This window comes from Populus alba, chromosome 10 (assembly GCF_005239225.2).
Source record: "Populus alba chromosome 10, ASM523922v2, whole genome shotgun sequence".
Classification (NCBI taxonomy): Eukaryota; Viridiplantae; Streptophyta; class Magnoliopsida; order Malpighiales; family Salicaceae; genus Populus; species Populus alba.
The window spans coordinates 12774875-12793371 of record NC_133293.1 but is presented as its reverse complement, the minus strand read 5'-3'; the positions used below and the strand labels follow the sequence as shown (position 1 = coordinate 12793371).

General features: G+C 34.2%; 2 protein-coding genes across 2 annotated transcripts; one reads left to right on the top strand and one right to left on the bottom strand.

The window, feature by feature from the left end:
• Positions 1-4419: 4419 nt before the first annotated feature.
• On the bottom strand, positions 4420-12014 carry LOC118046358 (ABC transporter G family member 7). The gene is made up of 12 exons (XM_035055226.2): positions 11465-12014; positions 11034-11224; positions 10799-10949; positions 10372-10504; positions 9594-9795; positions 8340-8613; positions 7815-7946; positions 6641-6861; positions 6099-6311; positions 5900-5984; positions 4875-5172; positions 4420-4772 (listed from the first exon to the last, which is right to left on the bottom strand). Exons 1-12 carry the CDS (start codon positions 11729-11731, stop codon positions 4762-4764), a joined length of 2178 nt encoding a protein of 725 aa, XP_034911117.1. The 5' UTR covers positions 11732-12014; the 3' UTR covers positions 4420-4761.
• A 2144-nt stretch (positions 12015-14158) lies between these two features.
• On the top strand, positions 14159-16962 carry LOC118046359 (uncharacterized). Its single transcript, XM_035055227.2, has 3 exons — positions 14159-14805; positions 15041-15083; positions 16332-16962. Exons 1-3 carry the CDS (start codon positions 14326-14328, stop codon positions 16763-16765), a joined length of 957 nt encoding a protein of 318 aa, XP_034911118.1. The 5' UTR covers positions 14159-14325; the 3' UTR covers positions 16766-16962.
• The last annotated feature ends 1535 nt before the right edge of the window (positions 16963-18497 follow it).

Below are 18497 nucleotides of genomic sequence, written 5' to 3'. Positions count from 1 at the left end.
GATATTTTTTTCCAGAACTGTTAATATTAAAAATAAATTTTAAAAAATAAAAAAAATATTATTTTAATAAATTTTCAAATAAAAATCATTTTAAAAATACATTCACGAAACTAAAAACAATTACCCCGTAATCAGTGACATAATCAGGTTGAATTTCATTTGGAAATTTGGCTTCTAGATTCTTGTTAAAGGCGTCATCGGAGCACGCTTCAGCCAAAAGTGGAAAAGATTGAACTCAGACGACGATGCCAATTGAATAGGAATAGCAAGCAAAGCCACTTGAACTCAATAATCAATAATGCCATTTGAATTAGCAGTAAATGCTTCCGTTGAACTCTCAAAAAGCAGCTTTGGTCAAACTATCTTGTCATCGTCATCGGCTTCGGCACCACCCTCCCTCAACATCTTCCGAGACATTAAAACAATTTATTTTGGAGGAGCGTACAAAAAATTATTTACACATCAAATTCCGCCCGTGTATCAATTTTTCTTTCTATATCTGCATGAATAAAATAAAATAAAATAAAAAATAAATTCATCTTCACGTATTTTATAATTAATGGAATATTGACATGCATGATGAAATATTTAAGATGTCTTATTATAAATATAATATTATATTAATAAAAATCAACTAATAAAATAATAACATGGGACATTGAAAAAAACTTGAAAATCCCTACAAATCTTTATACACTGAGAGTTTCACTATAGAAAAAAATTATTGGAGATACAAAATCTTCTTCATGATAAGCACCTCAAATAAAAAAGATACATTAAAAGTTTTCAAGTCTCTTTCATATATACATTAAAATTTTTTAAAAACAAAACTTTGTTAAATCAAGCTTAAAAGCTTTAAAAGAATTCTTCAACAACACTTTTAAAAGTAAATTAAATATACTTTTTAAGGCATTAAAAGATCATTAAATCTTGCTTCGAGATACATTTCTAAATTAATTTATACTGTTATAAAATATAATTTTTGACTTGATTTCATAGATCAATCAAGTCACTAGATATTGATTTTTTTTTTAAAAAAATCATATGATTAATTATTATTCACACAGATATTTTAAATAAAAATTATATACAATCATGATTTTAATAAAAACAAATATTTCGAGTGAGTCAAGAGTTTTTTCCCCTTGAATTTGACACATTGCTGGTTGCAATAGGAGACCTGGCTTTTAATTATTATTATTTTTTTTCAAAGATATGTAGTCCTGTACGTACTTTACACTCTTTGATTTTTTTTCAATCTCTTCTCCTTTGAATCATGGATCCATCTCTGGATGTTATGATCATCTTCAATTAGACGTAGTTCTCACAGCTTAATTTATAAAATGTTATTTAATCTTTATTGCTCGGAATGATACCTGACAACCTAGTACAGTGCATCATCGCCGACAACGAGAGCACTGCGTTTGTCGGGCATCACCACCATATTTTTACGAGGCTCCACCCTCTCGAATCTAATCACAGAGGCACATCAAGTGAAAAAAAAAAAAAAAACCATATGTCCGTATAAAACAAGAGAAACCATCTCAAGATTTATTATAAAGAGGGAAAAAAACCCATACACTTCTAAATCGAGCTAGCTAGACATTAATTTTAATATAGGAATCTAGCTAATTAATCAGAGATGAATAATATTCCCAGCAACGAGCCATTCTACCAAACGGAACGTAGCCAACCCCATTGACGTTGGTATACTCAGAGCAACAAGAGCAGCCATGCCCACCACCAAGCTTGGCCTGGTTCTCACCATCACTGATTGCAAGTACCCCACTGCCTCGCAAATGTCTGAATTGTAACTGCCACGGTAATATCTCTTCTCCCATTCCATCCAGTCAGATGAGACCTCGTAAATCCTCTCGGCTATCTTCATCTCCTGAACGCGCATCCTAAGAACAATCATGTCTTCGTCGATCAATTTCTCGCTATAATCATCCCTTCTCAGCGCCGAGATCTTGGCGGAACGTCTCTTATTTGTGCTAAGACATGTTTTTGAAGGTGCTGCTTGGTGCAAGGATCTGTCAAAAAATGGCTGTGAAGCTAGGAGAGGTGATGAAGGAGATTTTAGCATGGCTGTTATCATTGTTTTGGAAGTGAATACTTGATTTTCAAAGTTTTCTGAAAATGGGTTATATCAGAAAGGACAATTTTTGGAAAGAATGTATCTTGATGTGTGATGCCCTGTATCGGCAGGGCACACATATATAGAAGGGTGCACGAAACGTGAAATTAATGAAAACGTGATTTTAGTCAAATGGCAATTGGCCACTTGGACGGCCGATGTACGTGCACCTCCAAATTCCAGGAAAGAAGAAAGTCTCTCTCAAGATTTTGCGATGTCTGTATGCTACGTGGCGGCGGCCCATTACACTAGTTAGTTGTTCTTTCTTTCAAGAAAATAAAGCAGAGTATATATATATATATATATATATATATATATATATATATATATATATATATATATATAATACTCTAATAATAATAGTAAAAATAATAATAGAAGGCTGCGACGATCACATCATCAAGTGGAATTTGCTTGCATGTTTCTAGAAATTTAACTTCATTTTTCTTTGAATTTATGTAAACACGTGCAAAAAGCGAAAAAGATCGGATTAAATCAATTGACTGAGCTATGAATATTTATCAAGGGGAGAGATTTTTTTCATAGGTAAGAATTAAGAAAACTGTGGGTGCAATTAATGTATTTGTTCTGAATTATAATGACAAATTGAAAAGGTATAAGGACTAAAGTAGAAAGGATGACAAATCAAGGAGGGAAATTATCTTCGTAGTTAAGAAAGAGTCTTCCAAACCCGCGTTGCGCCTACGTCATGTCACCGACTTATTTTTTAAAGTGGAAAAAGGTGTTAGTTAGTCTTATCAGTTACGCATGTATTTTTGGATATCAGATTTTTTTTTAAGTGAGAAATAAATTGCTTTGTTACATAAAATAATTTTTAATAACATATATAAGCAGGTAAATAAATAAAAAAAATTATAACGCTAATTAAATATTAAAGTTTAAAGCCAATCTTTCTGGTATAGGCAAATATTTAACCCTCATTGTTCTTTTTATTTTATATATTTTTTTCTTAGAATAAAATATTTTTATAAATTAATTAATATGTAAAATGAATATAATTTAGTTATATAATATATTTGAAGCACTATAAACTACAAAAACATGAAAAATATTAATTACTACTTTTAAAAAGGTTAGCCAAATTATTTTTCAAAAATAAATATAAAAGAGGGTATTGATTACAATTCAAATAAAAAATGAATATAATGTAAAAAACAATAAAAAAGAGAGACATATCAATTAAAACTTAACTAAAAAATTAATTAAGAATTACCTGCTAGGATAACCAATAAAAATAATTTATATAAAATATTTTTTATTATTCCATTAAATTATCTATAGTTCCATCACGTCTGAAATACATTCGATAGTTTTCTTGATTTTTTAAACGCGCAACAACATCAGATAAAATATAACTAAGAACAAAATTAGCTTTGCGATCAAATTCTATAAATACTATGTCATCAAGCGATCTTCGTCTAATTTATATAGTGTCATTGAATAATGTTAAATACTAGTTTTTTGAATAAAACACAAATAAAAAATAAAAAATAAAAAAATTTGTTTTTTATTTTACCGGATCGGACTCAGTTCAATATATTTTACACATTAAACCGAATTTAGTCTGATTAAAACAGTGAAGGCATTAATAGTAAAGGCATTATTCACTATTCATTGAACAGGGAAAACATGCTCCATTGAACAGTATAACATGATTGAACTTCTCATCCACGCAAGAAAGCAGCAATTAGCTGCTTTTCTTCTCCCTACGTTTCACACGTAATTTACTGTGAAATCCATGAATAGCAAGTAGTTTTTTTTCCTTAACGTTTACAAGCTGCGCTTTGCTTTAAAAGCATTAAAGCAAACCGCAGCCGCGTAAACAAACAGCAAAGTAGCCTCCTTGCCCCTTGCAGTTGAATTGGTCTGGTAACAAGCTACCGTCCACATGCATGATTCTGGTTCTGTTGAAATCACGAACCTAATTCTAACCTCCCCCTTACGTGGTTCCGCGTCTGATTAGACTAGCTCTCTTCTAAACTTCATGCTTCTCGGTGCTTAATTACTTAATTCAATTTTCTGACTCCCAAAATGCTCTAATCAGTATCTAGGCAGCAAAGTCAAATTCCAGTACTGGAAACATCATCATTTTTTTTTTCGAAGGGGAAGACTGCAGCAATTATTTAATTCAAAAATAGCCACCCCTACCTGTTATGATACTCCCACTCACAGAAAATGACGTCGCATTGGAACGGCCACAATAACTTGCATTTTGCCATGTACCATCTGACATAAGACTCACCCGAGTAAACACCGCATCATTTTGCATGATCTACTACTAGGTTTTTCCAATTAATTACCAAAGCAACATTCAATTTTACAAGACAGTCTTGATCTCCTCAGGTTTTAGTCATCGGCATATGCACCGATCAAAGCAAATGCCAAACGCTCATTTTCCACCACCGGTAATTGAAAGGGAGGAGGAGGAAGAAGGCCTATTTGGATGCCATTGAAATAAAACCATTACATTTACTAGACACATTGCACGTGAGATTTTAGCTGTTTCAGTTTCAGACATGGACTTAATTGCTGTCAGGTTCTACGGAAGCAGCTTGTTAGCTCAGTGAAGGCATGGGGCCCTCCTTATTGCACTGGCATCTTCTTTACTTGATACCTGTATCAGATAGATCAATAAATCGTGTTTTATAACATGCTATTATTATTAACCCCAAACAATTACAAATCCTTTTCTTTTACCATCCAAACAATTACAAACCTTCTAAGATAAAAGGTCGGATTTCAGCAGGTGGTGATTCAAGCTGCTGGTTTGATTCATCCTTTTTGGGTGGAGGAGGATCAAGTTGCTGGAGTTGTTTTACCTCGTCAGGGTCCAAAGGTTCAAGTTGTACCTGTGACTGGATTTGTTCACGACACGGTGGCTCAAGCCTTTGGTAACTGGGCTTGTTTTTCTCAAGGAGAAGGTACGTGGTGCCATACAAAAACAACAAAATTCTACTTTGCGCTACCACAGTATCCTTAATATGTCTTCCACCGAACGAGAGCCGCTCGAGTGCCTGAGAAACAAGAGGAGGAAGAAAGGGTAAATGCTGGATGCACAAGACGGAAAAAAATGTCAGGCACAGGCACATCCAAATTAGCCATTTTGTCAATTTCATCACTATATTTCAGTCATTGGCACAGAAAAATACAATTCATAGCAATCCTGAAAATTTGATTTTAAAACAGCTAAAACACTAGAGAAAAGCACAACTTTGGTGGCTTAGTGGATCGTTTAAGGTGACAAGTTATAGCTAGTAAGGGCTATATGCACATTTACTCCAATGCATATCAATGTAGACCTTTCATCAAATTGTGGGCTGAAAGCATAAATGAAGAAAAAATTATAAAATAACTACCAAATTCAAGAGAAGAGAAAAAACATGGATTGGAAGCCGAAGCCAATTCAACTGGGTCCAACCTGTTTTCCTCGGGAGAACTTGTCAATACACACGACTTCTCATAGAACAAAATAAAGTTGCGATGAAGTTTAAGAGCTTAGATAATGTGCATTACATTAAAGAAGAAATGTATTATAGTGCAAAATATTATATCATTGCTGTATTACCTTCCACCATGACCTGAGCAGCTTAGCTTTTGTTGAAAATCAAATTCCATCTTAACAAGTTTTAAGGTTCTAGATTAAACAGGTCATCCTTTTTCAAGATTTTTCTCTTTTCTCAACTACGATAGAGAACTCTCCTATGTTACAAGCAGGAAGACAGATTCAGGGCATCACATTACCTGTTCACCAGTTTCTACATCAATTGAACTTTGATGATCAAACTGAAGGCCTCTAAATTCATTGATGCAAAGTCCTTGAAAGGCCCTGAAACCATGTGCAGAAATAGTCATACAACAAGGCCAAAATCAACTCGTCCAGTATAAAGGGAACTAATATAAGAGGACGACTTTCTGTATAAGCAAGACATGATTGATTTACCATCTTATCAGGGAAACATTAGGAATCCATCGAAAGATGATTGGTGTATTATCTGCATTGACATAATAACCTCCGAATACTATAAAAACAGTCATAAGAGAGGGTCCGACAGCCATTGCTGCTTCAGTGGTTGGAACCATAGCTCCCACAGTTAGACCCATTGCAGATGCAGCAAATGACTCTGCTGTCACAATTCCACAGAATTTTCCAAACCTGGAATGCACCAGTCCAAATTCAGTAACTTCAAGCATTGTGACTGCAATAAATATAGCATTTCCAAACCTAAAAGAGGTTTTCTCCATGTTTCCACTGACTAGGGATTGTTCTTCTCTGAAGAACAGCTCATCTGGGTTCTTTTCTTTTCAGTTTTATATGCGTGCATGTCAGCCAGTTACTTCAATACTCCAAAAACTTTTACAAATTTCAGTTACTGATCCATGTACTTTCTGAATCTGTAAAAATTTAACTGCATTCATACAATATACAAATCGCAGAAACCCATGTGGTGTCAGAAATCAAAATGGTAAAATATGGAAGCACACCTTGAAAAGGTAGGGTGAAGACGAGACATGGGATACAGTACAGCACCAAACATTAATGGAAATGCTGCTCCAACAGGAATCTCAGCTATCAATTTGGAAAGTAGATAGGGTCCTAATGCATAAGAGCCCTTAGCACGCTCTCTATCTACAATTGCACGTTCTTTTGGAAACACACCCACTGTTTTTGTGAGAGCAGCCATTGCCGTGTTTATTGCTGTAACCTGAGAAAGACCAATTGTCATGCACAGAATTTTTTTAAAAACTATCTTAAAACAGTTGGGATTTTCATTGAATTTCAAAATTGCCACCACGCTGATCAGCTAATCTGGGAGCTTATTATTAATGATCATGTCACGTCTGTGCATCAAAGGGCATCCGAGCTAAAACATCTGTTCTAACATTTTGACCTATCTGAATTAACTAGTTGGGTGCCAATGGTATCTTTTACTGGCTGTACCCGCCTGATACATGTTAAATGTAAGGTAGCTTTATTTATTATTATGTTTATGAATGGCAGTAATTTGGGACATAAGTGATCAGGAAATTCATATCTGAACTCATAACGAACATTAAAAGGTCTTCCATTCCCTTAACTGGTCATAGTTAAGATGCAGTCTAGGATAGACAGGCTACAGCTATCACACAAGCTTACAAGAAAAGGAAAAAAAAGAACTCAGGTCATAGATTCGTAGCTGGTGGATTAGAAGGTTGCAAGCCAGGCCTTGAGTGTATGTCATTAATCAAGCAGGCAGTTTTTTTAGTGATGTAGGTTTGTATTCTTAGCAAGGAAACTGAACGTGAATGTGGCAGAAATCGTAAAAGTGGGAAACAATGCGGAAGATGCAGAATATAGGTCAGTAGCAGAAAGCATATATATTGGCACCAACAAATTAGGTTGGAGTCAAGATCATGACCCAGGTCCTTTGGTCAATCACTGGTGAAAATAATCAGCGCAGTTAATGAATAGCTGATACTTTCAAACTACAATCTCGTGTCACGTATTCAAGCAAATATAAAAAACACGTAGAAATTAAAACCACTATTTGACAACATGAAAGAACCAAAATCTGCACATATTCAGTTATTTTATGATGTTTGAGATCTTCTCATTCTATTGTGTATTGATCCTTAAAAAGAGCAGGGATTTGAAGGAGGAAAAAATAAGGTAACATACCTGAAGCAATCCCATCCTATCTTGTATTGATGTTTGAGATTTTCCCATTCTCCAAAAAACCGATCCAAATATTATAGCTGATGCAATTGACATTGTTGCCCGAACTTTGTTTGTTGGCCCATCACGAGAAGCCTAGTCATAAAAGGTGCAATAAGGGAAAAGCAGGAGCTAGAATTACAATTATCTGAAATTTATTTTTCCGTGAATTTGTCAATTAATACAATACATATCTCTATGCCAGTCATCCCCTTCCTAGGGGTTTATTTTGTCATCTAGAATTGAGTAGAGATGATTTGCTATGTTCCACTTCTTAGTTTAGTTAATTAAAATGAAGAAGCTAGGATTGAAGACATAAAAAGCAAAATAAAGCAAAGTCATAATTGCAGTCCAAGTCAATGCGATCCAGCCCTTCCCTTTGAGAGGAACTTGTTTCAGGGGTTGGGGAATTGTCTGCACTAAACCAGGTCGTGGTGAGAGACTAATGAAATGCCTGTTTATTAATGGAGTGACAGTTGAAAAACCAACCTGCATCCATGCACGTCTAAGGAGCAACCAGAATTCCCTCCACCAAGACCCTTTGCCTTTCCCCTTTACACCAGTTTTCCTGCTCAATTTCTTGGAGTCCTCCTTTCTGGTAAGTGGAGTTGCATAAAGAATTGTTGATGATTGTTGTGAAAACGATTCAACTAGACCATCTATCCTTTTCCGCGAAGAGTAGACACTTTCTGCAGAACTGTAGTCAATGGATATGAGATCAGCCAAAAATTCAGCAGGATTGACATGGTCTGGACAACGATACCTGTTGAAGGAATCAACAGACAATTCAGTAATTTTGGAAAACTGAGACAACAGCTCTACTTTTTTAATGATTAATCAAATGCACCGCCAGCAACATATTTTCCTCAGAGAGAGAGATAGTCAAGACAGTAAGCCAGAGCACATATTAATATTTGTATAGGAGAAAGGAAAATACAGACCCAAAAAAAAGAGGAAACACAAAAACCTAAAGAAAAAGGAATTGCTCTAAATGAGAAAGCAAGAACTTAAAATCAAATGGACATTCTATCAAAAATCCAACCAACAGATTAGTAGTTCCAGATATTCAAAGTTGAAGCATATACATGACAAACATAAGCTCTCAACTATGAAATCACTAGTATTGCATTTAAAGAATAGTAAATGGTCATACACCATAGAAACGAGAGGCAAAATGTTCAACGTAAACAGTTATATATTTCTAAACCACAGTAAAATAATAGCTTGCAACACTTGGAAGTCCCTGCCATCTCATAAACTCCTATCCACATTCCCAGGAACTAAGGCTGACACCTCAAGATTCCCAAGTTTAACCACTGCCTTACCCAGTAAGATGTCTTGTCATGTACAAATGTATTTAATTGAGTATGAAGTGCCATTACAATTCCAAAAGCATATTAGTTAACATAATATACATAGTCCCAGGTCAAAATGTAATTCAAGCCATTGAAAATATTAGAAAAAAAGTCATTAAAAATCAAATCTGTCTATAGTCTAAAAATGTAAAACAACATTGCCAGAGGGAAAAAATTAGTTCCACTGGCAACACAAAAACATCACCTACTCCCCCTTTTTTTGCTTCCATCCAGCTATTATTCTACATGTACTATGGACCTCTATGTCCATCCCAAGATAATAGTTTAAAGAGAAAATAAATTGTTGAAGTTGAGAATAATGAGCAAAATCAACAGTAAGCAGCAGATATAGAAATGAGAAAAAGATAGGCGAGCTTAGGCTAATAACCCGAATTTGGAGAAATATGTCAGTGGCACATCATGTGCTGAGCCAGCATAGACAAGTGCACCCCCTGCTAGTAACACAATGTCATCAAATTTACCATACACTGAGCCTCTAGGCTGGTGTATGGAACAAATTACAGTATGTCCATCCTGCGCCAGTTGTCGGAGAGTTTCCATTACTTTCTCTGCCTGAAAAGCATCAAGCCCTGGAAACACCATGCATGACCTTGTTAAAATTGGAAAGAAGATTTTACTTCAGCAGTGAACCATATGGGTTACATGATCAATAGTTTATAGATTTTTATTTTCGCTTCAAATTGATAGTCTTGCTAATATCTATCCAGGATTAAGGAGTCAAATAAAATCTCTTCATTGATGTAGCATGACACAGCCCAAAAGTTAAGAAACCTTAGTTTCAAATACTATTGAGTTCACTCTGCATTACAAAATGCTGGGAATCAATGCAAAGCCAAATTCAACACATTCAGATTCAGTAGAGCAGGTATTTATCCATATCTACCGGGTCAACCCTCACATTTGAAGAAGAATTTACTCCGTCAGTATCATAGCATTGTTAAACACTGGTCTTAACTCTTAAACATGCCTTGTGCACAATGAATTTTATTAAAACACAAGGTCATTTTGCCTCCCTAAAATACAGTGATAGCAAAGTCGGTGCAAATGTATCCTGTGCATGCTGCATTATGATCGTATACATTAATCATATCAAAGCTTAATGCCTCCACAATTCAGATCAAATCCAGACTAGCAAGCACGCATACCCGTTGTAGGTTCATCAGAAAATATTACAGATGGGCTAGCAATGAGTTCGCATGCTAGTGACAAACGTTTCTTTTCACCGCCACTTATCCCACGAACTTTTGCATCACCAACATTGGTATCAGCACAGCTGGCCTTTGGACAAAGAGAATAAAAGCAAATCCCCCGTAAAGAAATTAAATCAGAGAAAAAATGCATGGTATGAATGATAAGTAAAGAATTGAAAGACAGATGATAGTTACATGACTTCATTGTATAACTATAAACCATTAATTGTTTGCGAAGTAGAAGGGATATTAGCTTGAAGTGTGAAAGTAAAAGTGAGGGCTTGGTATCTAATTTTAGAAGTGAATAATATTATGTCTGCAAAGGGGATCAATCAATTTAATTTATGCATTTAAATTAAACTTCAGAAGAAGTTTGCCTTACCAAACCGAGCTTGAACAACAAATTATTCACATATTCATCTCTCTCTTCTACCGAAGCTATCTCTGGAAGTTGAAGTTCAGCAGCAAGAGACAGTGTTTCCCGCACCGTAAGCTGCGAGAAAAAAAGATCTTCCTGTCTCACATAAGCAAGCCTGTAACAACAATTGACCTCATAAACACAATCAAAAGCTTATACATTGAGCTCAGCATCACAGGTCTACAACAAAGCACCATACTTGTAAGCTCTATTTGAACAAGGCTTCCCATTGACTTCCAAAAGACCTGACAAATGCAGTCGCGGTGATGCCATTAGCTGTCCTGCCAGAACATTGAGCAATGTTGTCTTTCCTGAACCTGATGGTCCCATTATTGCAAGCAATCTTCCAGGCTTTGCTTCTCCACTCACATTATTAAGCAGAAATCTCACCTATAAGTTAAATTTCAGTCAAGCATGCAAGTGACCCAAAATTCCACGCTATATTTGATAAAGCAGGGAAATTAAATTAAGCAAGGATGAAATCGTGTAGTTACAAAAATAATAATAATCAGCACACGAGAGTGAATCATCTAGACTCGATCAATTTTCTTTTTCTTCATTTTCTCAACAACCAAACAGAACTTGAAAAAAACGTGAAACTCCCAGAGGGGAAATAAAATTCCCACTCACTGATTTGGAGGATTTATCAGAAAGCGAGCATGTGATGTTGCTCCACCGGATAGTAACCGGAAAAACTTTCCCGACATCTGGACTATCGTCGTCGGCTGCGTCGTTTTTTTCGTCGTCAGGAGACTCATCCTCCGGCATCAGAGCGGGGCCGGGACCGGAAAACAGTCGGAGGAGGAGAGCCACTGCGGCAGCAGCCAGAAACTGGCCGGCACCGTTCCCTCCCAAACTCACTAGCTGACCCGCCATTTTCCCGCCAAAACGCACCATCTCGCTCTCTTTGTGCTTCTTCTTGGAGCAGACACCGTTGGGGCAGGGGACTAAAGATCAAGCTGAGCTACTGCTCTATTCTGTGACTATGATAGTGATCAAGGTCCGTAGATAGGATAAACGGCGACGTCTGGGGCAAAAAACTGCTGCTGCTTTTGTGAGACTTGTCGTGGTCTCAGAAAAAGGAAAACGGTGGTTCAGATTTGGCTGGGGTTCTGGGAACACGTGTCCAATCTGAGGATAAGGTAGATTGCTTCCTTCGGTGTGGACAAAGAGTTCACAGCAATGCGTAGGGTTATCAGTTTATCATGGTAAAAAAAAAAGAAAAAAAGAAGCGGGATTAGCTTAGGGGCATGGTTGGTTTTACATTATAAAACATATATGTCGATCATTAATTTTTCTATAAAATAGGGGTGATGGAGTGTTTTGTTATTATTAGTTGTTTGGGGTTATTATTTAAAGTGTTTTTTATTTTAAAATATATTAAATAATTTTTTTATTTTTTAAATTTTATTTTTTAATATTAATATATTAAAATGATTTGTAAATCTAAAATAGTTACAAATATTATTTTTTAAAAAATATATTATTTAAAATACAATTTCAAACAAGACTTATAATTAATTGCTATCAAAATATACTTGGCTCTTTGGTTGAATAAGGTTATATTTACTTGTCATTTTAACTTAATCATTGAATCAGTGATTTTAATCATAAGTAAGTGTGATATGACGAGCATATATATATTAGACTAGATTTAGTTTTATTTAAGAGAGTGAAAGATATTATTTTTAAAAATATTTTTGTTTAAAAATATATTAACATATATTTTTTATGTTAGTATATTAAAACTATTAAAAAACACACAAATAAATAATTTTAAATTAAAAATTAAAAGTAATGCCAAAAACCTTAATAATCAAATACTTAATAGTTACTTGTTCTATCATTACCGATTTGTCCTGGAATCTAAAAGTTAAGTATCCATTTAAAAGTAATGCCAAAAACATTAATAACCAAACTTGATTTTTTAGAAAACATCTGACACCAACACTTTAAAATAATAAAACATAATTTTAAATAAAAAAATCCATTTTTTTTAAAAAAAACATCATTTCCAGTGCATTTTCAAAAGCAATAAAACTGTTTTCTCCAAACAAAATAATGGATAGAAAGAAAAGATCTGGACCTTGCGGTCGTTATTCTCCGTTTTTGAACATTATTATTTCCTAGAAAAATAATCATAAAAGGCAATCAAAATAAGGATTATTACTAAAAGATAAAAGAATCAAGGTGAAACAAATAAATTGTAGATCCTGTATAGCTACAAAAAAGAATCACCGAGACATAGAAAAAAAGCATGGCACTGGAGACACGAAGATAAACGTTTTTTTTTTCAAATTATCTGGAGAATTGGAAGGTAAACGTGTTTTCCCCCCCTCAATAGTGTGAAGAAAATCTTGCAAGATTTTAAAGGTCGCAATGTGAATCTAGTAGCCACATATTGGTTGGGAACTGATTCGTGAGTATTTCTAAAAAAAACAAACTTGAATGAATAATAATAACAAGGTTTTTATTAGAAAAAAAAATACCCAAACAAATATTTTTTTTTATTAATATAGGTGTTCGGATCAATTTGTGCGTACTTCAATTAATTCCACAAGTCCTGAAATTAACAACTTGTAACCCTTAAGTAACTATCATATTAGTAATTATAGGATTAAAATATAAAATCACAAAAAAAACATTTTAATTTCAAGTTTTTATCACTAAGACACAGTTTGACTCTGCGTTTCAACCTGTGTTTTAACAAATTTCAATTTTTTTTTCTAAAATTAAGTGTGATTTTATTTTTTGAATCGTTTTAATGTGCTGATGTCAAAAATAATTTTTAAAAAATAAAAAAAATATCATTGGCATATATTTCGGCATGAAAAACTATTTAAAAAAATAACCGCTACCACACTGTCAAATACACTCTAAACTATTTACTATAGGTAAGCGATTATCATTACCTTACAGTGCTCTAAGCCCATCCATGATTAAAAAATTAAACTTTTTTCACGGCACGTGTGGAAGGTCCTTCATGATTAGTGATCACCTCTCATCCGTTAGCGCATACATGTGCTTGCTGTATCAATCGAATGCGAGAAGCTATGCTTTTGAGTTTCTAATTTATTATAAATATATTAAAATAATATTTTTATTTATTAAAAATTATTTTTAATATTTAATTAATTATAGACAAAAATTTTAATTTTTTTAAAACACTGTTTGTAATACAATTTCAAGCTGCACTTGCAACCCATGACCACCACCTCCATTCAATCCACGTCATTTTTAGTCCACGTGTAACAAAACTACTGCCCGCACTGCTCCGACCCCACAAACTCACAACCCAACCGAATATGCACTCTCTCTCTCGCAAATATCCGTCTCTCTCCGTCTTCTTCCCAGAAAAGAAAAGGAAACCCTACAGCTCACAACACAATAACACTCTCTCTTCCTCCATCCCTATGAGGTAGCGTAGGCAGAGCGGTACTGTACTTCCAGTACCCATTTCTCAAAGACAGATCTTGCCATGTGAGCAAAACATGGCCAATAATTCCAAAGAAGAGCCAAAAAGTGCTCCACAACCAGATCGGTGGTACAATCTAGCCCTAGGTCCTTCATTTAAAGAGCAATCCTCCAATAAGTTCTGCACTCTGCGATACGAATTTAAGCCAGCTTCGATTGACAAAACCAAGCCTGGATTATTCCACAAGAACAAAGACAATCGAGTTTCGGTTGAGTTTCAGAACAATCAATTAGGCAAATCGAAAGTCACTTTTGAAGGTAGCAGCGAGGATTATAAAGAAAACGATGCCGTTTTGTTTTTCGATGGCCGGACTTTTCGATTGGAGCGCCTTCATCGGTCTGTTAAGCAGCTCAGGCACCTAAGATTGCCTGGTGAATCCGCTGCAGCGGCTTCTGCTCAATCCATGCTGGCTGTGGAGGCTCCCGGCTTGTCTCCTCCTGTTGGGAAGGTTGCGAAGCCTGTTCAGATTGGGCGAAGTGCATTTCCTACTGTGCCTGTAAGTTTCGATTGAATTTTATTTGATGATTACCGTGATCGCCTGGAATGGCGCAAAAGGATCCATATAATCAGCCTGAACTAGATTGGGATTGAAGATTGGATGTTGTTAAGTCTTTGTTTGTTAGTTTGCTGTCTCTGCATCCGCTGTTTTTAAAGTGATCATCCAAATCTCTTTGTTACTCCGCTTCCCTGCTGATGCTTTATATTTCTTCCTATGCTTTGTGTTTGAACAGGTTGAGGTGGAACGGATTGATGTCGGCGAGCCACATGTTTTAGGTATTTTGAATACGCACACATGATTGGATTCAAGTGCATGTTTATCCCTGATTTCACCATGGATTTGGCCACAAACCAAAAATTTATTCGCACAATCCAGTTATGGATAAAATAAAAGTGATCAGAAAAACAAACCAAACTTTAATTCGAGAATGTAACAAATAAATCCCGTCACAAATAGTTAAGTAATTTCTGAATCTTGTTCAGAACCTTTGTTAATTAGTTGTATTTGTTAGTCATTTAACAGGACATTTTCTTTTCATCTATTAGGATGGATAAACTGTGCATTTATTCTAATTATGGTGACCTTAGTTGGATTATCTGCCCAATTAAGATTTTTTTGGTTCAGATTCTAGTTATCATATCACAATGGCCATGCGGTGCTGTTTGCTTGTGAATTCGCACATAATTTCCTTGCATCTCTTTTGTATAAGCCAACTAGATGTTTCGATGTAACGTTATGAGGGGAAAAATCATTTTAAATCATGCTCTTACTTTGGTAGATAGGATTTCTAAATGAAGATATCGCAGGGCTGGATATGTTTTTTTTTTTTAGAAAAAAAGAACACTCTTAATGAACCCTCTGATTTTTTAGTATTTGAGCTGGGTTTTACCTTCTTTTTTTCTGCATGAGATTTTTTTTAGAATTTCTAGTGGAAAAAATGATGCATTCCTTGTTATTGTGAAGAACTATATTATCCTCAAGGACTCTTGATCATGGATCAAATCTGTCACTTAGATTCAGACCCTCTTATATTTCCATTTTCAATATCCACCAACTTATCCAGTTAGAAAACTCTGTTCAAGTTAAAAGGTTTTGTGGGCATGACACTGTGTCTGTATGGCAACTTCAACAGTTCCTAACTGGCACTCCTTGATCTGCCTTTTCTGGTCTCAGTTTCTATTAATATTATTTTTTGCTTTGGACCTATTTTAGCCATTTTTGTTTGGCTGTTTTTCTTTCCTCCTGATATCCAAGAATATTTAAAATTGTTTGATCCTTGGTTATATGAAAAACACGTTCTTTTTCATTCTTACTGTTTGTCAACATCATTCAGCCATTTGAAAAGGTCACTTGCAAACGATTGCCAAGCAAAGAACATGGATATTTCCTGAGTTCCAATGATTATTCCTATGTTATCTTCAACCATTGCTCGTCATCAGGATTGATATTCAGTGTTTCAGCTTACTGTTATCTACCACTTATTGCGTGTTATCATATGTAGTAATGCTCTCATCATATGATAGGTACAAAAGTAGCCAATGAGGGGATTGCTGAGCATCCAACCCATGTACCAAATGCATCAACTTCCTCACCAAGCCCTAAGAATGATGAAGCCGAAGAACATCAAGACATAGACATCGAGGACATTTTTGGTGCTGGCTCACCTGATGATGGGAATGCAGCTGAAGAAAACGTTGATGTTGACTTTGATATGCATGCACCACAGCAAAACAACACTGATGATGAGATTGCTGATGTGGATGATAACGGTGATGAAGCAGACAAGGGTCTCAATGCTGCAGAAGCCCTTAGAGCCCAGGAGAATGCAGATGAGAGAGACGAGCAGACTTCCAGTTCTAGTAGCAGCAGTGGAAGCGGAAGCAGCGGCAGCGGGAGCAGCGGCAGCAGCAGCAGTGACAGTGAAGGCAGTGATGAAGATTCTGTCAGCTCTATTTGAAAGTTAAAGCAACTCTCAAGAAACATCTAAACACTATCAAAGAATTATCAAGCGGGTACCCGCAAAATTATAACAAAAGCAGAAAGAGCTCATATTTAACTGTAGAAATCTACAGTAAAATTATTACTTTACCCTCGATTGATAAAATCATTCAGGGAGATCTTTTCAATGGACCCATTAGTGTTTTTCTATTTTTATTGCGAAGTGTGGTTATTTTATTGCCTTAAAAGCAAGAAGATTTTGTTTTGAACGGGGTGTAATCTGTATTTTTTAAAATTAATTTTTTTTTTACTAAAAATTATCTGTTTATATAGTTTTAAACTGTTTCATATCCTAGTATAAAAAATAATTTTTTTAAAGATAAAAAAATATTATTTTAATATATTTTTTAATAAAAAATATTTTTAAATATTGAACTTGGATAAATAGATTTTGACTTAATTTTAAAATAACTCTTGGATTTAAAAATATTATTCCTTAGATTTTAAGGTATTTTTGTCTTCTACATTCGCTTGTTTAGTGGTTATTGGGTGTTATTAAGGGTAATATAGTAAAGAAGCAATTTTTTTGAAAAAACTAAAAACATATGAATAGTATCCATTGGATTTGAACGGCACATGTGCAGTGTTCAAAACTTTGCTTTCAATGTAGCAGTTGAAGTGTCTTGATGTGCTTTCCATATACAAGCTGCGTATATAATATAATCGTTATCAATTTAGCATGTGTGGGTTTTTGTTTTTTCCTCCCTTTCTCCTACTTGATTTTCATTTCAACTTTTAAAAAAATCAAATCAACTTCTGGAATTTATTATTCTTAAAATTTCATTCCTATTATCTTTATTTCAAAAAAAATTATCTAGAATAACTTATGAAATTAAAGATTTTTTTAATTTCATTTCTTGTGTATTTTTTTTATGTGTCAGGTTTGGTTCTTATTTTTTAATTATTATTTATTTTAATTAAAATAGTTTCTTAAATTATTATTTTTATATAATTTCATATTTCTTGAGTTTTTTTTCCCCAGTCAAATCTATCTTCTTTTTTATTAGTGTTGCTTTTTCTTTACCCTGCAAAATTCTTTTAGATTGTCTTCTTTTATTATTTCATTTTACATCATCTAATTGGGCAAATGTTTAGCATTCTAGTTGAGTTCGAGTTTGGTAGTTAATAAATTACAAGATTATAAGAATTAACTTTGATATAAGAAGTTACTCAGACTTTTTTAGTTTTTTTCTTCTCTATTTTAAGTTTTACTTTTTCATCTCCTAATATTTTATTATTTTTTAGTTATGTTCTATGCGATTTTTTAATCATTTTAAAAATAACATGAGTTGCCTTTCTTTTTTTTCGGTCTTTGTTAAATTTATTTTTTAAAAGAAAATTCATTTTTAAATTAAATTAAACTAATTAATTTTATCATTTAATATTCAATTATTCAAGTGTTGAGCTTTTAGGTTTAGCATGGATCGAGAATACAAGGGTTTGAGAGTTTTACCTGGGTTTACAAGATTTATCAAGACTTACTTGGTTTGTTTTTTTTTTTAAGCTCATTTTTTTTATTTCACCCTTCAACATTCTTTTTATTTGTTTTATATGATTTGTCTTTCTTTTTAAAATAACAAGGTTTGTTTCAATTTTTCATGATCTTTGTTAAATTTAGCTTTTTCATAATGAATTTTTTTTTTATTAAATTAAATTTATTGATTTTATCCTTTGATAGCTTGAACTTTTTA

Coding starts and splice junctions, on each gene's coding strand:
- LOC118046358 (XM_035055226.2), bottom strand. CDS start 11,731: ATGGTGCGTTTTGGCGGGAAAATGGCGGGTCAGCTAGTGAGTTTGGGA. Junction 8,614..9,593: donor ACATATTTCTCCAAATTCGG/GTTATTAGCCTA, acceptor TTCCTTCAACAG/GTATCGTTGTCCAGACCATG. Junction 7,947..8,339: donor TTAGACGTGCATGGATGCAG/GTTGGTTTTTCA, acceptor TTTTATGACTAG/GCTTCTCGTGATGGGCCAAC.
- LOC118046359 (XM_035055227.2), top strand. CDS start 14,326: ATGGCCAATAATTCCAAAGAAGAGCCAAAAAGTGCTCCACAACCAGAT. Junction 14,806..15,040: donor GTGCATTTCCTACTGTGCCT/GTAAGTTTCGAT, acceptor GTGTTTGAACAG/GTTGAGGTGGAACGGATTGA. Junction 15,084..16,331: donor CGGCGAGCCACATGTTTTAG/GTATTTTGAATA, acceptor ATCATATGATAG/GTACAAAAGTAGCCAATGAG.